Source organism: Mus caroli, unplaced genomic scaffold (genome assembly GCF_978045245.1).
Source record: "Mus caroli unplaced genomic scaffold, Mus_caroli_1 scaffold_4, whole genome shotgun sequence".
Classification (NCBI taxonomy): Eukaryota; Metazoa; Chordata; class Mammalia; order Rodentia; family Muridae; genus Mus; species Mus caroli.
In genome coordinates, this window is record NW_028227259.1 from 127,715,217 (window position 1) to 127,735,544 (window position 20,328).

The 20,328-nt window shown below is 49.0% G+C and overlaps 3 protein-coding genes across 6 annotated transcripts in view; 2 read left to right on the forward strand and 1 right to left on the reverse strand.

Annotated features, from left to right (window-relative positions):
* Lrrc43 (leucine rich repeat containing 43) overlaps positions 1–4,477 on the forward strand; it is a 21,014-nt gene extending 16,537 nt beyond the window's left edge. For all 4 annotated transcript variants that reach the window (XM_021162695.2, XM_021162698.2, XM_021162697.2 and 1 more), the window contains exon 12: positions 4,349–4,477. In XM_021162695.2, the coding sequence (XP_021018354.1) occupies positions 4,349–4,476 (128 nt within the window). In that variant the 3' untranslated portion in view covers position 4,477. The remainder of the gene's footprint in view (positions 1–4,348) is intronic.
* Positions 4,478–4,721: 244 nt separating this feature from the next.
* Positions 4,722–8,227, forward strand: B3gnt4 (UDP-GlcNAc:betaGal beta-1,3-N-acetylglucosaminyltransferase 4). Its single transcript, XM_021162699.3, has 2 exons — positions 4,722–4,831; positions 6,902–8,227. Exons 1-2 carry the CDS (start codon positions 4,785–4,787, stop codon positions 7,962–7,964), a joined length of 1,110 nt encoding a protein of 369 aa, XP_021018358.2. The 5' UTR covers positions 4,722–4,784; the 3' UTR covers positions 7,965–8,227.
* Positions 8,228–8,234: 7 nt separating this feature from the next.
* Positions 8,235–20,302, reverse strand: Diablo (diablo IAP-binding mitochondrial protein). Its single transcript, XM_021162700.3, has 6 exons — positions 19,993–20,302; positions 19,180–19,306; positions 16,650–16,781; positions 14,736–14,846; positions 14,518–14,614; positions 8,235–9,035 (listed from the first exon to the last, which is right to left on the reverse strand). The coding sequence occupies exons 1-6, from the start codon at positions 20,088–20,090 to the stop codon at positions 8,839–8,841; spliced, it is 762 nt and encodes a 253-aa protein (XP_021018359.2). The 5' UTR covers positions 20,091–20,302; the 3' UTR covers positions 8,235–8,838.
* Between the last annotated feature and the right edge of the window lie 26 nt (positions 20,303–20,328).

Below are 20,328 nucleotides of genomic sequence, written 5' to 3' on the forward strand. Positions count from 1 at the left end.
CAGAGGGCAGGGTGGGGACAGAGAGCCTGCCAAGGGGCCGTCCAGGACACAGAGCCCTACAGGAATGAAAGCACTGAAGATCACTTCCATCTGGCACAGAAGCAAGTCCAGAATCTTCTCTAGAGCCCCCGAGCACGGCTGTAGGTTGTGATGATGGGGGAAGGTGCTGGGTGGGGGCTGGGCTGGGCTGAACCAGGAGGACTTATTCTGTGAGCCCCCACATTTCGCGGCTAGGTAAGTCTTCTATCTTTCCTTCACCTTCCACCAGCCCCTCCCTCCCTCCTTCTCTTCTCTTTCCTTCCCTTTCTTCCTTCCTTTCTTCTTTGTTTCTTTCTTCCTTCATTTCTTTCTTTTTTTTCTCATAGTCTACACTGGCCCGGAACTCAGGATTCCACCTGCCTCAGTTTCCAGTGTGTTAGAATTGGGGAGAGGTATTGTTGTTATTGTTGAGTCAGGGTCTCTTCCTGTATCGGCCAGGAACTCACTATGTAGACCAGGCTAGCCTCGAACTCACACTTAGTAGGGTGCCATTAAAATATTTGGAGGTTAGTTTATAGCATTCAGTGCCTTTAATAGAAAAACTTCAAGCCAGGCATGACACAAGCCTGGGAGGTGGAGGCAAGGGGATCGAGAGTTTAAGGTCATACTCAGCTACATGAGTTTAAGGATAGCCTTGGCCGGGCGGTGGTGGTGCACGCCTGTAATCCCAGCACTCGGGAGGCAGAGGCAGGCGGATTTCTGAGCTCGAGGCCAGCCTGGTCTACAGAGTGAGTTCCAGGACAGCCAGGGCTACACAGAGAAACCCTGTCTCGAAAAAAAAAAAAAAAAAAGGATAGCCTTGGCTACATGAAACTGTCTCAACAAACAAACAAGAAAAAAAAATCCCCAGCAATAACCCCTTAGAACAGAATAACAACAAAAACCACTTAAGAGGTGGTTGCTCAGCCGGATGGTGGTGGCGCACACCTTTAATCCCAGCACTTGGGAGGCAGAGGCAGGTGGATTTCTGAGTTCAAGGCCAGCCTGGACTACAAAGTGAGTTCCAGGACAGCCAGGGCTATACAGAGAAACCTTGTCTCAAAAAAAAAAAAAAAAAGAGGTGGTTGCTCCCAATGGCGGGGAGGCAGAAACAGGCATTCAACCCGGGTTCAATGGCCAGCCGGCTTAGCCTACTCATTGAGTCTCACACCAATGATAGACCCTGTCCCCCCAAAAAGAAAAGAGTTGGATGGCACGCCATAGTGGGCTGTATGGACATGTCTTGTGACACCTGACTGTGGGGATAACTGGTAAGATCTTTGAAAACATTTCGTCTTTTAATGTCGCTGAATTGACGATGGTTGCAGCTACAGTGTAGCTGGGGTTGTGTTGCTGCACACATAAGCTGAGGACGGGAGCTTCTCTTTAAAAGTTGCTAAGGATCATCCCATGAGCCCATGCTGGCAAGTGTTCCAGCCCTGAGCCCCAGCCCCAAAGGGAGTATTCTAAGGGATTTCAAATAGGGTTTGTGAATATTCTTGGATATTACGACAAATTTAGTAAGTGCGAAGTTCTTGGTTCTTTCTTTCTTTCTTCCTTTCTTCCTTTCTTTCTTCTTCTTCTTCTTCTTCTTCTTCTTCTTCTTCTTCTTCTTCTTCTTCTTCTTCTTCTCCTTCTTCCTTCTCCTCCTTCTCTTTCTTCTCCTTCTCCTCCTCCTTCTCCTTCTTTTCCTCCTCATCCTTTCTTCTTCTTCGTTTCTTCCTCTTCCTCTTCTTCTTCTTCTTCTTCTTCTTCCTTCTTCTCCTTCTTCCTTCTTCTTCTCCTCCTCCTCCTTCTTCTCCTTTCTTCTTCTTCCTCCTTCTTCTTCTCCTTCTTCCTTTCTTCTCCTCCTCCTCCTTTCTTCTTCTTCTTCTTCTTCTTCTTCTTCTTCTTCTTCTTCTTCTTCTTCTCCTTCTCCTTCTCCTTCTCCTTCTCCTCCTCCTCTTTCTTCTCCTCCTCCTCCTTCTTCTCCTTTCTTCTTCTTCCTCCTTCTTCTTCTCCTTCTTCCTTTCTTCTCCTCCTCCTCCTTTCTTCTTCTTCTTCTTCTTCTTCTTCTTCTTCTTCTTCTTCTTCTTCTTCTTCTTCTTCTTCTTCTTCTTCTTCTCCTCCTTCTCCTTCTCCTCCTCCTCCTCCTCTTTCTTCTCCTCCTCTTCCTCCTCTCTTCTTCTTCTTCTTCTTCTCCTTCTCCTCCTCCTCTTTCTTCTCCTCCTCTTCCTCCTCTCTTCTTCTTCTTCTTCTTCTTCTTCTTCTTCTTCTTCTTCTTCTTCTTCTTCTTCTTCTTCTTCTTCTTCTTCTCCTCCTCCTTCTCCTTCTCCTCCTCCTCTTTCTTCTCCTCCTCTTCCTCCTCTCTTCTTCTTCTTCTTCTTCTTCTTCTTCTTCTTCTTCTTCTTCTTCTTCTTCTTCTTCTTCTTCTTCTTCTCCTCCTCCTCCTCCTCCTTCTCCTCCTCCTTCTCTTTTGTTTTTTTTTTTTTTTTTGAAACAGGGTTTCTCTGTGTAGCCCTGGCTGACCTGGAACTCACTCTGTAGACCAGGCTGGCCTCAAGCTCAGAAATTCACCTGCCTCTGCCTCCCAAGTAGTGGGATTAAAGGTATGTGCCACCACCTTTTTGGCTTCTTTTTTAAACTAGGGCATATAAGTGTATATGCTGTGCGAGGCAAATGTGTAGGGGTCAGGGGACAATTTGCAGGAGCTCTTTTTCTCCTTCCACTGTGGTGGAGGGAAAGGGATTGAACCTGGGTGATAGACTTGGCAGCAAGCACCTTTACCTGCTGTCTCACCAGCCTTTCCTCTCTCTTTTGAGACCAGGTTTCATGTAGCTTAGGCTGGCCTTGAACTTGCTATGTAACTGAGGATGGGCTTAAACTCCTGGTCTTCCTACCTCTACATTCTAACTACAGATGTGCACCGTCACTCCTGGCTTCAGGATTTTTTCCTTATTAAAAAACCATCTCAGCCGGGCATGGTGGCACACGCCTTTCATCCTAGCACTTTGGGAGGGAAGACAGAGGCAGGCGAATTTCTAAGTTCGAGGCCAGCCTGGTCTACAGAGTGAGTTCCAGGACAGCCAAGGCTACACAGAGAAACCCTGTCTTGAAAAACAAAACAACAACAACAAAACAAAAACAAAAACGAAAGAAACCATCTGGGAGGTGGAAGAAAGAGGAGAAAGGCCAGCCTGGACTACCTAGTGAGTTCCAGGACAACCAAGCTTTCAGTGACCCTGTCTCAAAAACAGACCACCACCAATAAAAAGAAAAAAGAAAAGAAAAAAGCACTGGGGCTCAAACCTAGGGTTACAAAAAGTCCTCCAAAAATTGAGCTACAGTCTCAGTGTCTTTTTTCCCCTTTTTCTTGCCTTTTACATGATTTTGTGTGTTTATGTGTACACGTGGGCTGTGGCTTGCATGTGGAAGTCAGAGGGACAAGGGGGTCCTGGGGATTGAACTCAGCTCCTCAGAATTGGTGGCAACAAAAGCAGCCGATTTCTTTAATTTTCTTCTCTCTTTCCCTCTCTCTCTCTTTCCATCCCAAACACATTACCCCCAACCTGGGCACATCAAATCTCTGCAGGATTAGGGGGAACCTTGTGGGGGGACTGGTACCACAGTCAGGCTACAGCTTTAGGGGAGAGCCTCTGCTACATTTGTTGGGGGAACCTACATGGTGACTGAGATGCACTGTATGCTCGTTGGTTGGTGGCTCAGTCTCAGAGCTCCCAGGGGTCCAGGTTAGGTGAGGCTGTTGGCCTTCCTGTGGGGTTCCTATCCCCCGCGGAAGCCTCAATCCTTCTTCCAACTCTTCCCCAGGGGTCGTCGATCTCCGTCCAATATCTGGCTGTGGGTATCTACATCTGCTGAGTCAGCTGCTGGGTAGAGCTCCTCAGGGGATGGTGTCAGGGATTGGTGCTTGCCCATGGGATGAGTCTCAAGTTGGCTGGTTGTTGGCCATTCCTTCAGTCTCTGCTCCATCTTTGTCCCTGCATTTCTTTTAGAAAGGACAGATTTGGGGTCAAAAGTTTCGTGGGTGGGCTGGTGTCCTTATGCTTCCACTGGGGGTCCTGCCTGGCTACAGAGGTGGCCTCTTCAGGTTCCATCTGTTAGTCATCTTGAAAGCAGCTAATTTCTTTCGCAACTCACACAGTTGGAGCTTATTGAATCAATGTATTCTTGATTGCAGTTAAAAAGTTAGGGCTGGATCTCTTTCGGAATTCCTCTAGGTTGGAGAACAGGGCTTGAATTCCCGTATGAAGGAGGAGTACGTCCCGAGTCGGGGAGACCTGCAGGGCATTTGTCCCTTAATACTCATCTGCTCGCATTTATATCTTCTCAGATAGGTCAAAAACGGTGCCTCCAACCATGGAAAGCGGGTACCAGCCAGAGCCACTGTCGGTGGAGGTCCAGATCCAGCTGCACCAGTACCGCTCGGTGGAGGAAGCATTCCTTAGCTTGATTGACTAGCAGGGAGAATAAAGGCTGCTCTGCAGCCGGAGCTTGAGAGTTTGTGTGGCCACTGGCGGGGGGTAGGGGCACAGCGCTGGCAACCCAACGGGCGTGGGAAAGAGAGCGTTGCAGTTGCCAACGAGCCACAAGTGCGTCCAGAATAGACTGCAAGGTGGGGCGGAGTTCATGGCTCCGCCCCCAACGCGAAGCCCCGCCCCTCCTCCCTGAAGAGCCTCGCGGTTGCTCCATTTGGAGCTCCGCCCTCTCTTTGGGACCCTGCACCATTAAGCTCCGCCCAGCGGGGGGTTCCTTGCGCGCCCGGTGAGATGCTGCGCGGCTTTTGTGCCGGTGCGCGGTCCTCAGGGGAGCTTAGGTAGGTCTTGGGGACGGGGATGGGGTGGTGAGGTCGCGCGGCCTGCGGCGCCTGGATCCCGTTGCCGGGAAGGAACCGCGTTCTGCCGGTGCCTCTGCTGGAAGGCTTTCTGTTGCCCCTCTGTCGCACGTCTGGGCTCGGCGGTTGCCCCGACACACCGCGCTGTGGGCTCCGACCACCGCAGCCCTCTAGATTCGGGTTGAAAGGATGGAGCTACCTGGGCCCTTTCCCCAGAGCCCGAGGCTGCCGACACCCCGAGGGCGAGGGCGCGGAGAGAGGACCCGGTCCCGCGGGACAGTGATTGGGGTAGGGAAGTGGGCTTTTCCGGGACTTTGGGTGGGTGTGGGGTGCGTCGGCGTGGACGGGCTACCGGGTTACGGGACAAACCAGAGCCCCCCTCACCGAGTGGCCGGATGGCAGCGGACTTCTCAAACCTGCGAACCCCGAGTAGTTACAACTCTGCGGTCACAGCATCCCCGCGAGGCTGCTGTGACCCTAACTAAGCCTTGCAGCTTAAGAGCTTTCTTGTAGCTTCAGTCCCCTTCCGCCCCTCCAGGTCTTTCAGCCAAACAAGAATCACATTAAAACCATGGGCGCCCATTTAATCCTCAACTGCACCCTCAGGTGTTGCTGCTGAGCCTTGCAGGGAGGGCATTCCAGGTTCCTCTTGATGAACAGCACTCTAGGCGCCATATGCGCTCCTTGTCTTGAGATTTATCTGCGTGGCTCCTACTTCAGCTCAGAGCGTGGATGTTCGTTCTGTCACTTTTTGTTCCCTTGCTTCATGCACTTGCACAGCTATCCCAGGGTCTTGTGGCCTTTCCTCAATCACTTCATCCTTAGCAACATCTGGTCTATCATGCCTACTAGGGTGTCCTTAGCTGCTTGGCTAATACTGGAGTTGGTAGGAGAGATGCTCTAGACATCTCTAGGGACAACAGGGTCGAAGTGATTTTTTTTTTTTTAACTGAAGGATGGGAGAGAGATGGTAATGTGCGTTCTGGGATTTGGCTGCTGCACCTGTACCTCTGTTCCCTATATTAGGTGTGGCTCTGGCTCTGGCTGGGACTCCAGCCTCTAACGGAAGAAGGCAAGGAGAGCTACCAGGTATAGCTCGGTTGGATACCAGCTATAGTGCTTGGTAGTGTGCATTCACCCAGCACCATATAAAGCCCTGCTTGTGAGCCCAGCACTGGGGAGGTGAGGCAGGTTGGTCAGGTGGTTAACAACATCGACTGCCACACTGCAGGTCTGAGGTTTTTTTGGGCACGAGGTTAATTTAGTAAAGTAGTAAGCATACTTCAAAGACCCTGCCTTGTGTGGGGTGTGTGTGTGTGTCAGAAAACTTCTATTAGGCAGAACAGGCAGTGACCTGAAGTGACAAATGACAGGAAGGAAAGTAAGGCTGAGCTTTGTTACTGCAGACCTTGGGCAAACTACTCTAGTGAAGACCACTTTTTCCCTTGGTTCCCAGTTATGAGCACCCCCTGCCCCCCACATCTCCTCATGCTCTGTGACCCACCACTGCCTGTTATCCTGTCGTGCAGTCCCCTCTCCCAAGAGGCCTGCCTGGGACTCTGATGTTGCCGGGGCTATATTACCCAGAAACTACAGGACATGCTGGAGACCAAGCTGACTTTGGCTGTGGATCGAATGTCAGGTTTCATGTTTATAAGGCATGCAACACAGGACTACGGCTCTGCTATTTCCCTTAAAATTCCATGTGGTAACTTGAGAATGTTCATTGTGTCTCAGCTGTATAATAGCTACAAGCCACATGGGAGGAAAATGTTGAGCCCTGCCAAGAAGGTGGCAGGAGGCAGGTAAGGGCTGGCAGGGCTGATGAATTCTCTTCTCCAGGGAGCACCTCTGTGGAGTGGCTCGTGCCCAGCTCTTGGAGAGGCTGAGGTGAGAGACTTGTCACTAGTTCAAGGCTAGGCTGGCCTAATCAAAAACGAAAACCAAAAGTTCCAGAGTTGGGCAAGGACTTAGCTGAAGGGTTGCAAGGAACTCACTTTGCTCCTGAAACAGGGACTGTGTGAGCCTAGCTCGGGTGCTCTCTCCCCACAGGGCTTCGACTATGTTGCCCAGGTTGGGCTGTGTGCTGTTCTGCAGTCTTGTGGTACTACTGCTCAGCTGCCTGCTCCTTCTGAAGGAGCGCATACCAGCAGGCAGCTCCAAGGCCCACCAGCAGTTCTTGGCACTGCCAAGGTCCCACCATAGCCAGTGTTCACCCAACCTAACAGTTGTTAACACCTCCCTGTCCCTGCCCAGCCGTCATCGCCTCTTCTTAACCTATCGACACTGCCGAAACTTCTCCATCTTGCTGGAGCCTTCGGAGTGTGCCAGGGACACCTTCTTGCTCCTGGTCATCAAGTCACAGCCTGCTCATATTGAACAGCGTTCAGCCATTCGAAGCACTTGGGGTCGGGCTGGGAGCTGGGCTAGGGGCCGGCAGCTGAAGCTGGTGTTTCTCCTGGGGGTAGCAGGACCTGTGCCCCCGGCCCAGCTGCTGGCCTATGAGAGCTGGCAGTTCGATGACATCTTACAGTGGGACTTTGCTGAGGACTTCTTCAACCTGACTCTCAAGGAGCTGCATGTGCAGCGCTGGATCGCAGCCGCCTGCACACAGGCCCACTTCATACTAAAGGGAGATGATGACGTCTTTATCCATGTTCCCAATGTGCTCGAGTTCTTGGAGGGCTGGGATCCGGCCCAGGACTTCCTAGTGGGGGATGTCATCCGCTTGGCCCGGCCCAACAGGAACACCAAAGTTAAATATTTCATCCCATTTTCCATGTACAGGGCCCGCCACTACCCACCTTATGCAGGAGGAGGAGGCTATGTCATGTCCCAGGCTACTGTGAGGCATCTTCACACGGCCATGGAGGAGGCAGAGCTCTTTCCCATTGACGATGTCTTTGTGGGGATGTGCCTGAGGAAGCTGGGGGTGACTCCCATACACCATGCTGGCTTCAAGACATTTGGAATCCAACAGCCCCTCAATCCCAGGGACCCTTGTCTGTACAAAGGGCTCCTGCTGGTGCACCGTCTAAGCCCCTTGGAGATGTGGACCATGTGGGCACTGGTGACAGATGAGAGGCTCAAGTGTGCAGCTACCCACAAGCCCTAGCCCCGAGGGGTGGGTGGGGCAACAGCTTTAGAGTGACTCAACTCCTATCACCAGGAGAAACAATTCTGAAAACTGGTCCCTGGTGGTCAGCAGGGAATGATCTTTATTTTTATGCTACCAACCTTATTTGATTAAAAGTGCTGAAACCTGGCAAACTTGTGTAGCATGTGCTGAATGGGAGTGTCAGCTGCCAGGGAGCCTTAGGACCCCAGGGCCCCCAGCTCCCACCGCCTAGGCAGGGAAGGAAGATGCTGCAGGACAGCCCGAAGACTCACTCTCACTCTCTTTTTTAATGCAAACACTAAACTTCTCTTCCTTTGGATACAGCAGAGAAATTCAAAGAAGGAACAAACAAGAAGTACGTGTTAAGAGATGGGCCTGTGAGGAGCACCAGGTGAGCTGTTCATACCCTGAGTAACTCCACAGCTGAGCTGTGCTCACAGGGAGAAAGGACATTATAAACACAGAAATGGTACAGACCAGACAAGCCCCCCACTTCCCTGTGGAGAAGCAAGCACTAAATCACACTTGAACGTCTGAGTAACATTAAAAACTGTAGTTAAACAGCTACTGAACTTAAGGGTGTGGCAGGAAAGGCTCCTCCTCTGTTGGCCCAGGTTGGTGAAATGCTTTGGGTGTGAGGTAAAAGATCAGCAAGAGAGGAGCTGTGCTGAGGGACAGTGCTGACCCACGCCCAGAGCTAAGAACCAGGCACAGAGGCTGTGAGCAGAGAGAAGGGGCCAGGAACAGCTCACAGAAGGCTCTGGTCTGTCAATGGCAGAACCTGTTAGCTCTGCAGAGCTGGGACATTAGGTGGATGCCATCCACCGGCTTTCCCCACAGAGTGGATGGACAGGGCACTGGGCTCAAGCCCTCAATCTTCACGCAGGTAGGCCTCCTCTTCCTGGTCAGCCCCCTCATCACTCACTTCCTGTGCTTTCTGGTGCAGCTCTTTTGTCTGTGCTTCAGCCAACTTGGTTTCTGCTTTCTGGGAGAGCTGGCGCACCTCCTGTACCTGTGACTTCACCAACTGGATGTGATTCCTGGCAGTTATGGAGGCCTGATCTGCTCCTGTCAAAAGACAGACAGTTGCACTGAGCACCACAGTAAGGACAGAAGTCACACATGAAGGCCTGAGACTGGCAGCTCAGCCCTCATGAGATTACTCCCTGACATCCTATTTCCTTTGAGGAGACAGGGTGCTGGATGCTGGAGGGCTGACTGAGGATCCAGGCTGGGGAACACTCATGCTAGGGGCTCACACAACCTTTACAACTCAAGCTCCAGGGGATCTGATTCCTGAACACTGGGGACACCTGCACTCACATGCACATAACGGTTAAGACAAAACCCTGTGGTCTCCCTATACACCCCAGGCTGGCCCTGAATTCTCCTGTCTCACCCACCATGGCCAGGAGGAGCTACATTTGCACATACTGCTGTTGGGTGTAGGTTCAGCTGTCACTGCATCTGGCGTGCACTCTATTTACAAGTTAGTCATAGTCCACTGTTAGATTCGAGCCACCCTGGGTTCAGCTTGGTGTCTGTGCTGTTGACTAGGTTATCCAGGCCAGCCCTCAGAAGAGCTCCAGCAGCGTGGGTGAGCTGCAGGTGTGCCACGCGCAGCTTGTTTCTGCATGGGTGCCTGAGGGGGTTGTCATGTTTGAACAACAAGCATGTTACCCACTGAGCCATCTCTCCTGGAATTTTAGTTTTTGAATATCTAACTCTTCCCCCAAAATAACCTGGGCTTGGTGTCCATCTCTGAATAGAATTTCAACTTTCGTTATTATTAGTCTTCTATAGATTCCTTAGTTCTTTAACCTATTTTGCATTTATTAATCAGGTTTGTGGTCTTTGGATGCTGCTTTTATTTAATATTTTTCTCTTAAGGGAGAAACCAAATGCTTTTGTACCTAGACCATGTGCTTTATTGAAATGCTGTTCTTTTGGGAACACCATCTGGTTTTTAGCTGTGTAAAGTGTCAGATGGTGCTAATGTTTAAATAGCTTACTTCAAACAGTTTCTCAAGGTGAAGCACAGTGTGCATGTGGAAGTCAGTTAATGGGAACCAGGTCTCTCTCTCCATTTGGGTCCCAGGGACTTGGTTCAGGTGGCCAGGCTTGGTGGCCTTTACCCGCTGAGCTCACTCAGCCCAATTTCTCCATCATCTGTGGTGCTACACAAATGGCAGAGCTCACAGTTCACATCTGTATGCACAGCTGGCTCCTTTTCAGTTCTGGCAATTCTATATCCCTGCAGTGACTGGTCGGAGCACCTTGTTAAACATTTCAGAAAGTGTCTCCTTGAGTGACAAACGATGTCCTTTATTGTAAAGTATCACTATTGTGATTAGACCTTTAAAGACTGTCACAACCAAAATCCAGTCCAGATGCCCACTTCAGAGTTCTCACCCACTTTCATCTGCTTTGGTCTTTTCTGACCCTGTGTAGTTAATCTTATGGTCACATTTTTGCTTTTTCCTGTTTTTGAGACTTTTTTTCACTAGTGCTTTTATTAATTTACTTACTTAGTGGCTGGGTGTGCCTGTAGAAGTCAGCACAGCTTGCAGCAATCTGTTCTCCTCCACCAACTGTCTTGGGGATCACACTCAGGGTATCAGTATCCTTATCTCAGCAGCCCCTAAGTTCACTTTTTGTATACTTTACTGAGTTAAAAGCCTAATTTATATCTGGTACCTACTGCAGGAAAGACCGCCCGCCACTCACCTCCACCTGTGCAGTGCTGGCATTACAGGCATGTCACGTGTGGAGGTGAGGGTTCTCCATATATCTTTGATACTTTGATAGGGCCTCTCACTGAGTCAGAAGACCATTAACTGGCTAGGCTGCCAGCAAGCTCCAAGGGGCCTCCTTTGTCTCTGCCTTCCTCGTGCTTCAGGATGCTGAGGTGGCTCCCCAGCCCCAGGAGCTACTTTAGAATCCCCTGGTTGTGTTACAGACCTGGATTACTTCTCAGAATTCTAAACATTTTTAAATTTCTAGTAATCCTTCTTTAGCCTGGGATATATATATATGTGTGTGTGTGTGTGTGTGTATATATATATATATATATATATATATATATGTATATATATGTGTGTATATATATATATATGTATATGTGTATATATATATGTGTGTATATATATATATTTGTCTATGTCAGTAAATGCCAAAGAGGAGGCCACCAGGTCCCTTAGATCCACTTAGAGCTGTGAGTGGCCTGATGTGGGGCTGCAAGGGCAGCAAGCACACTAACCACTGAGCAATCTCTCCTGCCCCTAGCCTGAGATACTGCAGGACCTGGCTTTTGTTTTTTTGAGGTGTTAAGAAACCTCATGCATGCCAAGGTGCTGCCACTGAGCAGCAGTCCCACCCCGGAACCACGTTTAAACTTTCGAGACCAGGAATGTTGGTAGTGGGCTGAAGGTCAGACTTCGTGCGTATGTTTGTCTTAAATGCAGATGTACTCTTTTGGGGAAGCAGGTCAGCACTTTATTTACATTTTTCTGTGGTTTTTTGTCTGGGTGTTAATTTTTTTTCTTTAATCTGAAAAAGCTGTGGAGATGACTCAGAGTTTGGATCCCAGAACCCATGTGGATGCTGGGTGGGAAAGATGACCAGCTCACACTTCTGCCTTGGAAGGCAGAGATGGAGGGCGGATCTCCAGAGCAAGCTGGCTAGTGACGCTAACTGGTGAGCTCTAGGTTTGACTGAGACCCTGCCTCACTGACTAAGGCAGAAGCTTTTCCCTGTGAGTCTACCTGTTTCTGTCTTGCTGTTCTGCCCTTGAGCTCCTCTTGACATAGCTGTTAGCTTCTGAGGGAGGCAGCTGCCTTTCCAGTTTCCTCTCATCATTTCCCACCCTTCTGTGCTATTCTGTTTCAGGTGTGCTTCTGTAAAACGCGTAGAACTTTTTCATATGTGTTGTGCCAGCGTGCAGGTGAAGGTCGGGGACAACTTCTGAGAGTCCTCGTTCTACTATGTGGGTTCCAGAAATTGAAATCAGGTCATTATGCTTGGTGGCAAGTGGCTTGATCTGTTGTGCCATTGCTGGTCTTAGAATTATCCTTCTGGCACAGGCTGTTACTTAGTAGGTTCCTTCTTATGAGTCCTGGTGACCTTGTTCCTACATTTTACTTTGTATCTTGTGCATGTGTGCGAACCTTGGGTATGTGTCTCACTGAAACCCCAGGCGTTCAGCTCTTTAGGATTTACAAGGGTATGACACCATGCCTGGCTTTTACAGAAGTGCTGTGGCTTGAACTCAGGCACTAAACTAGCTTCTCAATCCTAGTCTGTATTTTTTTTCTTTTTCAAGACAGGTTTTTCAATGTAGCCCTGGCTGTCCTAGAACTAGGTCTGTAGACCAGGCTAGCCTTGAACTCACAGAGATCCTCCTGCCTCTCCAGCATTGAGATGAAAGGTGTGCACAACCACTGCTTGGAGTTTATTTCATTTTCTGCTTCAACCACACCTGCCATGTTTTCTCTGCCCCTCTTCCTATAGTGCATGGCCCCAGGCCCTATCACCCCTCGGCAGCTCTCCATGACTCACTCCCAAGCTACTACTTTAAATCTAACTTTCCCAAGTTTCTCCTTTCAAACTTTACTCATGAATTGGAAGTGGAGACAGATGGAAACTTTCCTGCACCTACGTTTGCAGGGTAAACCAACTACTACAGTCTGGTTCTACTTCGTCTTTCTAGTATCTTACAGGATTTAAGATTTTTTTCTGAAAAAAGTTTCGGCCCACAGTTTAATATTTCTGAAGAGATTTTTTTCCCAGTCGTGGTGGAGGATCCCAGGGAGGCTCCTGGCTGGGTCAGTTCTCAACACTACTGGAAACTACCCACCGAGTGTGAGCTGCTCCTCCGACAACACTTCCACGCTCACCATCTCTTACTTCTCAGGTTTTCAGGGTTCTCATTTTTCTGCAGTTTGGTACAAAATATAATTACATAGCACTGACTCTAAAAAAGTCAAGCCTGCTGGGAATGGTGGTTCCTGCCTACAGTCCCAGCACTTGGCGCTGAGGGAGGAGGGTAACTGGAAGCTTGATGTGGTCAGAGCGGAGGGTCTGTTCAACACTCTACTCAGCTGGGTGGTGGCAGTGGCACACGTCTTTAATCCCAGCACTCGGGAGGCAGGTAGATCTCTCTGAGTTCCAGGCTAGCCAGGACTTGGCACAGAGAAACCCTGTCTCGTGAAAAACAAATCACCCACTACTTAAAAACATCACTTTTACAACTTAATACTATAAAGCTCAAGCTGAGATTCTGAGTTAAGGAAAAGTGCCCTTCTGGTTCAGGACTGGATCTGATTACATGCTGAACATTTAATTGTTTCTATGCTGGGTGCTAAAGAGGAAGAGGCCCTTAACTCTCAGGTTCCCATTTCCAGTATGTTAACCTGTATTGATTTTTTGAGAAAACTATTATATTGAAAGTGTGGTCTCCCCCCACCTGCTTGAACCTGCTTGCTCAAGGGTGGAGCTTCCTGCTCATTCGTCCTGCCACGCCTACTGCTGGACCCTACCTTTGTTGCTTGGAGACACACACGTGTTCGTCCTGCTACTGGACCCTGAGTTACTTGGCGGGAAATCGGGTTCCCTCCCCCTTCCTTTATAACTGAGTGTCTGGAAATAGTAAAATTGAGCTTTGATCAGAATCTTGTCTTAGCTTCATTCTTTTCTCTCGCCGCCTAGCCCCTCTTCTCTTCCAGGTTTCCAAAATGCCTTTCCAGGCTAGAACCCAGGCTGTGATCTGCTGGCCGGACACAACAGAAAGTAGCCCAGGTTAGTTAGTTTCAGGATTCACAGATATCCTCCTGCCTCAGCCTCCGAAGTGCTAGGATTATAGGCATTTGTACACAGGGAGAAATGAAGCAAAGGCTGAGTTTCATTTTGGTCACTTGAGAGTGGGAGTGACCGTCTGGCTCCATGATAAAGCCCCCATCAAGTGCCAACTCAGATACATGCTCTATGGACTCGTTAGTTTGGAGGTTCATATCACTTATGATCTGTGTTCTTCAGTCTAAAAGATAAAATGCTTAAAGCTATTTAGAAACACTTTAACAGAGCTTTTACTAGTTATTTTTCTAGACATGTGCAGCCTGACTTCTGTGACTGCAGATGAAAATGTTAACGCTTGATGTGGCAGTGGCAGTTCATGTCTGTGACCTGGGAGGCTGAAGCAGGAAGACTACTGTGAGTCCTAGACCAGCCTGTCCTACACATAGTGAGTTTGAGGTTAGCCAAGGCTACATAATGAGACCACATCTGTTTCAAAACAACAACCCAGAAATGGGGAAACCTCCAAACAGCAGCTCTCCACTATGGGTCCCGGTATCCTGCATGTCAGATATTTGGATTATGATTTATAGCCACAACAAAATTATAATTATAGCAAGGAAATAATGCTATGGTTGGGGTCACAACATGAGGAAGGTTGAGAACTACTGCTCTGAAAGATAATTTGTATCATCAATCAGAGAATCTAAAGTCTTTAACAACTAAATAAAAACCAAAAAAATCCCAATCCTTTAACTACCAGTTTGATAGGCAGCCTCCGCAGCCATCTCTGAAAGGCCAACCGCTGTCATCCAAGTGGTCTCCAACTTCAAGTATTCCTGCTGTTTTGAAGTCATCTGCAAGTTTAGAAGAGAGCTTCAGACACCATGAAGGGTTAACACAGTTACTCTCAGGTTAACAATTTAGAATGCCATAATGAAGCCGGTCCTATGGAAATGACTTAACAGGTTCACTCACCTCAACTCTGGCTCCTATAATCACCTGCCACACTTCATCTTCCTCCTGGGAATTCATCTTCCCAAGTAAACTTGTATATTGTCGATACAGAGACACTAACGTGTAAACAGCCTACAAACACAGAATGATAAGTGAGTCAGGAGAGGCTCCTTGAAAGGACTAATGCGTCTACACCTTCAGATAACTAAGTCCTGGGGTGGTAGCACATCCAGTCATCTCCACATTCAAGAGGCTGTGGCAGGAGGATTTCAAGTTCAAGACCACCCTGGGATAACAGAGCAAACCCACTGAGCTGTGGGAATCCCTTTCCTCCTCAGTCAGGGTAGAGGGCAAGACCAGCCTTTGGGTGTCATGCAGATCATGGTCATAATGACTTTCACGAGAGCGCAGCCCAGTTTTCCTGGTGCTGACACTGAAATTAGAGGCAGAGCTGACACTGGGCAGCTCACAACCACCTGTGTGATTCTAGCTTAGGGTCCAACATTACTGCCCCACCCTCCAAAACACACACAGGGTGCTTTTTTGAGACAGGATTTCTTTGTGTAGCCCTGGTTGTCCTGGAACTCACTCACCAGGCTGGCCTTGAACTCATAGAGAACTGCCTGCCTCCCAAATACTGGAATTAAAAGTGTGTACTACTACTTCCTGGCCTTTTCTTAAAAAAAAAAAAAAAAAAAATTATATATTTTTAATGGTGTTTTATATGCATGCCTTCAAGTGTGTCTGTATAAGTGTGTCAGATTCCCTGGAACTGAAGTTACAGCAAGGTGTGAGCTGCCAGATGGGAATTGAAGAGCAGCTACTGCTCCTGAGCCATCTCTCCAGCCCAAAACATTTGATTATTATTTTCTAATTTATTGTATGTATATGAGTGCTCTATCCGCATACAGAGCCTGAATGTCAGAAGAGGGCATTGGATCCCATTACAGATGGTTGTGAGCCACTATATGGGTGCTGAGAATTGAACTCAGGATCTCTGGAAGAGCATCCTAACCTCTGAGCCTCCCCTACCCCCCACACACACCACAGAGACCACTATGTCAACTAGGCTGGTCTAGAATTCAGAGATCTGCCTATCTCTGGCTCTAGACTGCTAGGGTGACATACAGCCTGCCTTTTAATTAGCAATTCAATCTCTATACTCGAGGCCTGGTTTACATAGCAAGTTCGAGAGCTACATGGCTTTCTTAGGAAAAAAACAAAACAAAAAAACTGAAACTGGCCATTCAAATAGAGAATACAATGCAGAGAAAAATGATGGTGAGACAGTGTCTTGCTGTACTTGTGCTGCCCAGGATGGGCCACCAACAATCCTTCTCCAGGGTAGCTGGGACTAGAGCACAGGGCTACTCCTGAGGAGATAGTGAGTATTGCAGACCATCTTTCAACCCCATGGAACCAGGTGAGTTATTTAAGATTGCTGTATAAAATAAAGGAAAGAGAAATTCCTGAAAAATATAAAACGTATGCTCTGAGACTTCAGGCACGAAGTCCTACAATTCAAATTGGTCTCGACCTTCTCATCTTCCTGCCTCTACCTCCCAAGTGCTGGGACTATGTACACCACACAAAAGAGTGTAAAACCAAGGCAAGCACTCTACAAATGAGCTACTACAGAAGCCCAGCCCTCAGCAACATTTTTTTAAAAAAGGACCATACTGTAAATATTTGAGGCCCAAGAGCCTCACGACTTCTGCTAAAGCTAAACTTTCAATACATACATAAAAGCCTGGCTAAGTTCCAATAAAAGATGAACACAGCGTTTAGACCAGACGTGATTACAAGCCAGAGTTTGCAAACTGCTGGGTCAGCAAATCAATGCTTAAGACAGGAATGAGGGTTGTAAGCCGGCACCCATAAACCTCTGGATTCTATGGCAACATTGAAAGAAAGACTGCACAAAGTGAGACCTACCTTAGTATACTCGGTGATTGCTTCAATCAGCGCGTACGTGGTTTGAGACAGAAAGGTAGAGGTGCTATCTGTTACCAAAGAGACAGCCCTCCTCATCAATGCTTCGTTACTGAGAGACTGAGGCTCCGACTTCTGAAAGACAAACACTCAGCTGCCAACCAGCAGAAAGCTCAAGATGAACACTCCACGGTGTCAGAAGACACCCCGATTTATACTTCTTTGGGAAACTGTTCTTAGGCTTTGATAACCTAAGGAAGCACGGGGACACATAGCTCAGAGTGAAGTCTCTCTCTGTTCATTGTCTGTCCCAGAGAACAAAGCACCTTGTACAACATAACTAATCTATGAAGTTACGATTCACTTGCTATCTTGGTGTCAGAGGCTGAAAGTATAAAGATGTTTACTAATCCCAGCACTGGAGGCACAGGCAGGTCTACAGAGTGATTCCTAGATAGCCAGGGGTACACTGAGAAACCATAGCTCAAAAACTCAAATATTGCGGCTGGAGAATTGGCTCAGCAGATAAGAACACTGGCTGCTCTTCCAGAGGTCCTGAGTTGAGTTCCCAACAAGGTGGCTCACAACCATCTAAAACATGATCTGATGCCCTTTACTGTTCTGACATTCGGGCTCTATATGCAGATAGAACACTCATATACATAAAATAAATCTTTAAAAAAAAATAAAGACAGTCTTTCCTCATTTAAGGAAACAAAACACCTAGAAAACAGAGTAATCAAGTGTCAGGGAGCAGGGATCTTTGGAAGAGCAAATATCAATGAAACCTTACATAGAATTATGGGAATTTGGCCCCCCTGAAACCTGACAATGGCAGCGATCCCTCACCCTACTGAAGAAGCTAGGACTAGAACAGCTAAGGTCCTTGGAAGGAAGGAAGGAAGGAAGGAAGGAAGGAAGGAAGGAAGGAAAGCAGGCAGGCCTGGCTGGCATGAGAGCAACACAACTGGCTAGGCTACTGCAGTGCAGGCAGAACTAGACAGTTAGCTCTGTAGCACACAATAGTGTCATGGAGTTCTGACGGCAGGTCCACACCGCAGGACAGTGAATGCAGTGGCTCTAGGCCTGTGGCCCACAACTGACTAGTAACCAGGACTTAGAAGGCTGAAAATGAAGAGAAGAGGATAAACCCAAGGTTTATCAAAGGTGGGGCAGAAAGAACCTTGGGGGCTGGCAAGATGACCCAGCTGTTAAGAGGACACTTGGGTTGCTGAGCAGGACAACCCTTCCTGCAGCTGCCCTCTGATACTCTCAGCCACAACCCAAAATTTAGCTCTTCTCCATAAACCACACAAAATAAAATAAAACAAAACAAAACCCATCACTTTCCTATCAGCTCCTCACTAACATTTCTAAAATGTAACTTTCTTCCGATGGAGACCCACTCCTCTATCCCAGCAAATGGTAATTCAAGTGGGAAACAGCTCTCCCTCACTCATGTACTGCCTGCCAGCTATCACCTCATCAAACTGGAACATTAGCCAGATCATAATCTTCCACGTACAAATCCTTCAAGGCCTTCAGAGAAGATCCAAGGCCCACAATGAGCACAAGGGTCAGTCGCAGTATTTGATCCCTGGTTCTCTCTCCAGCCTCACTCCAGCCCACCCACCTTGCTTTGCTGCATACCACACAAAATACAGCTTCTAGGCTTGCCTGTAACCCCTTCTGCTGGAGGCCTCTCCCTCACCCAGGCCACTCAGTCAGCTTTCTCCAAGCTGTCTCACACCACTGCACCATATTTTTCTTCACATTACATCACCAGCTGACTTTGTTTTTTCTGACAAAGGTCTTCTCTGTGTAATTGCCCTGGCTGTCCTAGAACTCATTCTGTACACCAGGCTGGCCTTGAACTCATAGAGAACTGTCTGCCTCTGCCTCCCAAGTGCTGGAATTAAAAGTGTGTACTACCACCTCCTGGCTTTTTGGTGCTTTTTAAAAAAAAAGGCCAGGAGGTGGTAGTACATACTTTTATATGAGTGGTGTTTTATATGCATGCCTCCAAGTGTGTCTGTGTGAGAGTATCAGATTCCCTGGGACTGGAGTTACAGCAAGGTGTGAGCTGCCAGGTGCCTGCTGGGAAACACATGGCTATTCCTCCCGTTTCTGCCTACCCTTCCCACTTCAGTTCTTTTACAATGCATTTTTAACCTCAGAACCCTCAAAGGTTAAGCAACTCATTTGCAAAGTTTAGCTCCTTTGATTTTGGTACAAGAATAACGGTCTACTTCCCAGTTCAACTGATGCTCAGGGGTGGTGGAGTGGGGGCAGAATCTGTTAAGAGCACTGTTTCTACAACATGAGAAAATGGGAAACGTGCTCCACTCGGAAGATGCTGGTATAGTACAGTACATGGCATCATGGAAGGGGGTACCTATGAAAGTGCGGCAGCTTGTTCAGTGCACAGGAGTTCACTAAGACCTGGAAATAGTCTCCGGGTCAAGTCAGGGTCTGGGCATTCTTTCCCTGGCCCCTTTCCCCTACATATAATAGTCACATGACAGTTCCTTACCTGAGCAATAGGAACCGCACACAGTGCCACGCCAAATCCAGCCAACACAGTTTTGTGCCATGGTTTTATCAATTCTGAGAAACAGCGTTTCTTAGAGTTTGCCAAGACAGGAAAACGCTGTCTGTACCTGGAAACATAAGTCAAAATTTAAAAAGCCCAAAATCAATTTGTAAAAGGCTCTGTGGTCTGCAGGAGTTTTGGACCGAGCAGTAAATGAGACTAAATGAGGAAGTGCCCGCAATCTTCTAAGAAAATAAGCCACAGGACGGCCTGTTAAGTCTCGGCACTTGGGAGTCAGGGGCATGCGATCTGAGTTGCACGAGCGACAGGTTAATGCGCGTGGACGCGTCCCGCCAGGCGGAGAAGTTTCAAAGTCGCCGCAGCTGATTAGCAACTTGAAGCCAACGTAAAACTCTCTGGAGTCCGCAGGATTCAGCTTTGGACCCCGGGGCCTGGGTTCCAGGTGTCGCCAATGGTCGCCTCCAGCAAATCCCGGGAGCGAGCCGCTGGCGCCCGGTGGCCGAGTTAACGGGGACCCGTGCTCTAACAATGCGCTGCCAGCCAACGCCGTGGCCCGGCTGTCCCTCAGTGTCCCTGGGGACCCCCCACAGCCAGCCCCCGGGAGGCGTGGGAGGAGAACCACTTTCAGGCGCTCGTCCCTGATGGAGGACGAGGGACGAAGGCGGGGGCCCGCCTCTAACTTCAGAAGGAGGCGGGACGCGGCAGCACCACGGCCCGGGGCCGACGCACTGGTCCGCACGGCGCTCCCGGTTCCTCTCCGCCGCCGCCCGCTCTCTGCTACCGCGGCCGTACCTGAACAGAGAGCTGACGCTCCGAGTCACCCAACTCCTCAGAGCCGCCATCCCGCGGCGGACCGACGGCGGACGCACGCGCCGGAAGTGACGCAGCATAGCAAGCAGAAGCGCAAGCGAGGCGGGGCCCAAGGAGCCCCGGGCTTCATGGTCACGCCCCCAGCGGAGGACGCGGTTGCGATTGGACAGGCGGAGTGGGCGGGGCCGGAATACCAGGAAACCGCTCTAACGGTCGCTCCTGGCTTCCAACCGCTCCGATTTTGTCGCGGGTCCCCGCAGGCTCCAGTGCACGGGTGCTGAAGCCGGGTCGCGCGCCGTGACGCGGGCAGCGGGCTGG